The 3,437-nt window shown below is 49.1% G+C and overlaps 1 protein-coding gene across 1 annotated transcript; it reads right to left on the minus strand.

Moving 5' to 3' along the window:
• Nucleotides 1-1,067: 1,067 nt before the first annotated feature.
• LOC136772146 (serine/threonine-protein kinase PRP4 homolog) lies at nt 1,068-3,080 on the minus strand. Its single transcript, XM_066724909.1, has one exon. It carries the CDS (start codon nt 3,078-3,080, stop codon nt 1,068-1,070), a length of 2,013 nt encoding a protein of 670 aa, XP_066581006.1.
• Nucleotides 3,081-3,437: the final 357 nt, after the last annotated feature.

A 3,437-nucleotide genomic window follows, 5' to 3' on the forward strand; every position in this document is an offset into this window, starting at 1 on the left:
CAGGGTAGTCGCCGGGACTGGTCCAACTATCTCGGGGAAGTTATCACTTAGAAACTTCTCTAGTACCGCGTTTTGCTCGCTAGTCATTTCAGCGATAGCAAAACACGAAGATACGTGTGTCTCATTTGAGCTTGCCGCGTTTATTTTCGCGAATCTCAAATTTACTCGGTCGCGCGTTTGCCGTAAATCGCGCGAAGTATCAATTATAACTCCGAATAATCGGAGAAAATCCATACCGAGGACACAGTCGTAATCTAAAACCGGTACCACGCGGAAATACATTACTTTCTTTGTTTTTCCTAACTCTAATTCTAGCGCAATAACCCCTATTACTCGTGTTTCCGTACCATCGGCAGTACGCATTACTCTATCTTGCGACCTGTCAATCTTCGCTTGGATTCTTTCCAGCGTTCGATGTCCGAGGTACGATCGCGATGCTCCCGTATCTATTAGTGCAGGAAAAATTTGTCCAAATAATTCTAACTGCAAATAATAGCGGCCATCGGTATTCGGTTGATTAGGAAACGCATCACTCCGAACACAGCGACGAGTTCGGATTATGATGTTCCCTTTCCCCCCTACCTGGCCAAGAATCGCGGTGCGCTCCTTGGACAATAATTCGTCCAAAGCACACAAATGGTCGGATAAACTACTCGGTTCAATTTCATTTATCGAATCTTCAGGGTTACTTTCTAATGAAGGTCGTGTTCCTGCTTCTGAGGTAAAACTACAAACGCTCTCTTCACTAGAATCTTCAGCGCTAAAGTCCGGTCGCGTTGAATTAGGCTCATCTTCTGACTCCGAGGTCAAAGAGTCCCGCAAATCTTTTTGTTCGCTTTCCGACGCGCAATCTTCGTAATCCGTGCTACTCACCGATGAGTCCCTCCACGATTCGGGGTCAGTAAATCGTACTGTCCTACCCGAGTTACGAAGATTATCAGCCGGGCCCGCGCGAGCTTCTCCCGCGAGCCCTACTGCCCGTTTCCCGATTTTCGCGCATTTCCGTACACATTATTCAAGAGGTTTTGCCCTATTGTCGATGTGGACGTAGTGGGTGGCCACTGCGCTTAGGTATAAGCCATCGCAGGAGTGGTCACCGCTTGCGCGTATGTAACCGGGTGCGGTTGCATTGGAGCATGCATCCCTGGAGGTTGTTGTACCCACCAAGGTGCAGGAGGAGCCATGGCTTGCGCCGGCTCACGCGAAGGGCACTCTCTTGCGTAGTGGCTTCTTCCTCCACAACGGCGGCAAATCGCGCTATCCCGGAATTGGTAATTATTCCTTTCCGGATATCGCGATTGCCCAGTTACATATGCTCCTGGCGCTTTAGAGGAGGAGGATTGTGATCGGTGACTCTGCTTTTGGCCAGCAGCGATCGCACCAAGTTCGTCTGAAGAACTACTTCGATGCCCGCTATGGCCAGAGTCTCCTTTCCTCTTCTCTTTGTCAGAGTGTCGTCGGGAAGATCTACTAGAAGACTTCTTGTTAGATCCCCGCGAACTCTCTGACCCAGAGCTGGAGTCGCTGGTCGATCCAGACGATCGTCGTTTGGATTTCCCGCGTCCTCCTCTCCTCGAACGCGATTTTTTCTTTTTCGGCTTCTCTTCAACCGATTTCTTCGCATTCTTTCCGGAGGATTCTTTTTTTGGCTGTTTCTTGTCCGTCTTTTTATCATTTTTCTCTGAAACGGCAGAGAGAGCTTCCCGATTTTTACGCGACGATTTTTCCTCTTCGCGTGTCTTCGTAGCTCCAGGCGGTGGTTTATACGCCTTGTCTATCTCTGCGGTTTTCTCAATTTCTCGGCCTATCTCGCGCAAGCCCGCGAATGAATCGAAATCTTTCCGAAACATTCTGCGGCGGTAACTGGGACGTAAGTTCCTATAAACTAGGTCCAATTGAACCGAGACGGAAGGGTTCGGCCTAATTTCTTTCAAAATTGATCGAATACGCACCAAATACGCTTTTATCAATTCGCCCTCCCTTTGCGTCTGCTGTCGCGCCTTCTCCCATTTCGCGTCGTTATCCTCCTCATCACCGAACTGGCTGAGGAAGGCCTCGCGAAAATCGCGCCATGTCGAGTAGGAATTGCCTTCGACCTTAAACCAGTCTTTGGCTTCCCCTCTCAACACAACCGGGAGAGTTTCTCTGATTTCCCCGAAAGTCAAGTCCGAAACGTTCCGGCAATGCTCTAAATTCTCGATAAAATCGTCGGCGTCATCTACATCGCGACTCTTAAACCGAATATTCCACTTTCGGAATGCGTCTATTACGCGCGTTCCTCGGCGGGTAGAATGCCTCGAACTCGATCCACTCGATCTTTCCGGACTCGACGACCTATCGCGTGCTCTCTGTTCTGGGGAGTGTCGGCGGCGATTGGTCGCACTCCGATAATTTCCCGACGAATTTCTACTATCTTCGCGCGGGAGAGGCATCTCCGGTGCCCTTGCTATCGGTGCAGGTCCTTGCGCTCCTGCCGACTGGTAGGCGATTACCAGTTGTACGATACTCGCCAGTAATTCTGGTGGAATCGCTCCTACTGTCGCGTTTACCTCCCTCGGATTTGCTGAGCTCGCGTGGGGTTGGTCGCGTGATTCCGAGAATCGATCGCCACGATCACATTCTCGGAAACTCGACCTGGTCGATTCCGACTGGAATGTCACTCCCCGCTTCGGTTTCGGCGTCAATTTTCGATTTTTATCGATACATGTCAGATCAGAGTCACTACTCGCATCTGACATGTCCGGTGATCGCGGTACATCTTTTTCCCGCGGCGTCACAAACAATTCGCGAAACCTGTCTTCGGATTGCCGATTACTTTTTGAAACCCGCTTCGGCGTTATTAAATCGGCCGTGTTCGCGTAAAAAGCTTCCGCCGTAACCGTGGACGGTGTGGGGAGAGGCTGGAGTGGTTCCTGAGGAGTGGACAGTTCATCCTCTCGCGGATTCCACTCAGCTGCTCCTGGACCAAAATTGTCTCGGAGGTTATAGCGCACGAAACGGTCGCGCAGCTGATCCTCCGAACAATCACGCACTTTCAATCCGGCGTTATTTAGTGCCGAAATGAGCTTATTGCGTGGCATGTCCTTCGCAGTCCGACGTAACTCATTACGCTCCGAAAGTATTTCGCGATCACGTCGCGAAATGCTACCTTCGGTGGCCTTGGACCTATTCGAATTCGACATCGTTCCTAATTGCGTGTGTAATAAAAAAACTACTCAGAATCCAAAAAAATTCCTTTTGTCTCAACCGGATCGAACACTTGAGGGATTAAAGAAAATTATCTAAATAAAGTAAAATTCTTTAATCCCAGCGAAATTCTGTTTAAAATTCCCCAAGTCAGTCAAAAACCCCTCGCAAGGGTGAAAAAATAAAAAAAATTTTATTCCCCCACTTACGAGCAATTATGGAGTAAAAGGAAAGAAAAAATAAACAAACTC

The sequence above is a fragment of the Prorops nasuta genome, unplaced genomic scaffold (assembly GCF_024137725.1).
Source record: "Prorops nasuta isolate Cenicafe-Biocafe unplaced genomic scaffold, Cenicafe_Pnas_1.2 PNAS00001, whole genome shotgun sequence".
Lineage (NCBI taxonomy): Eukaryota > Metazoa > Arthropoda > Insecta > Hymenoptera > Bethylidae > Prorops > Prorops nasuta.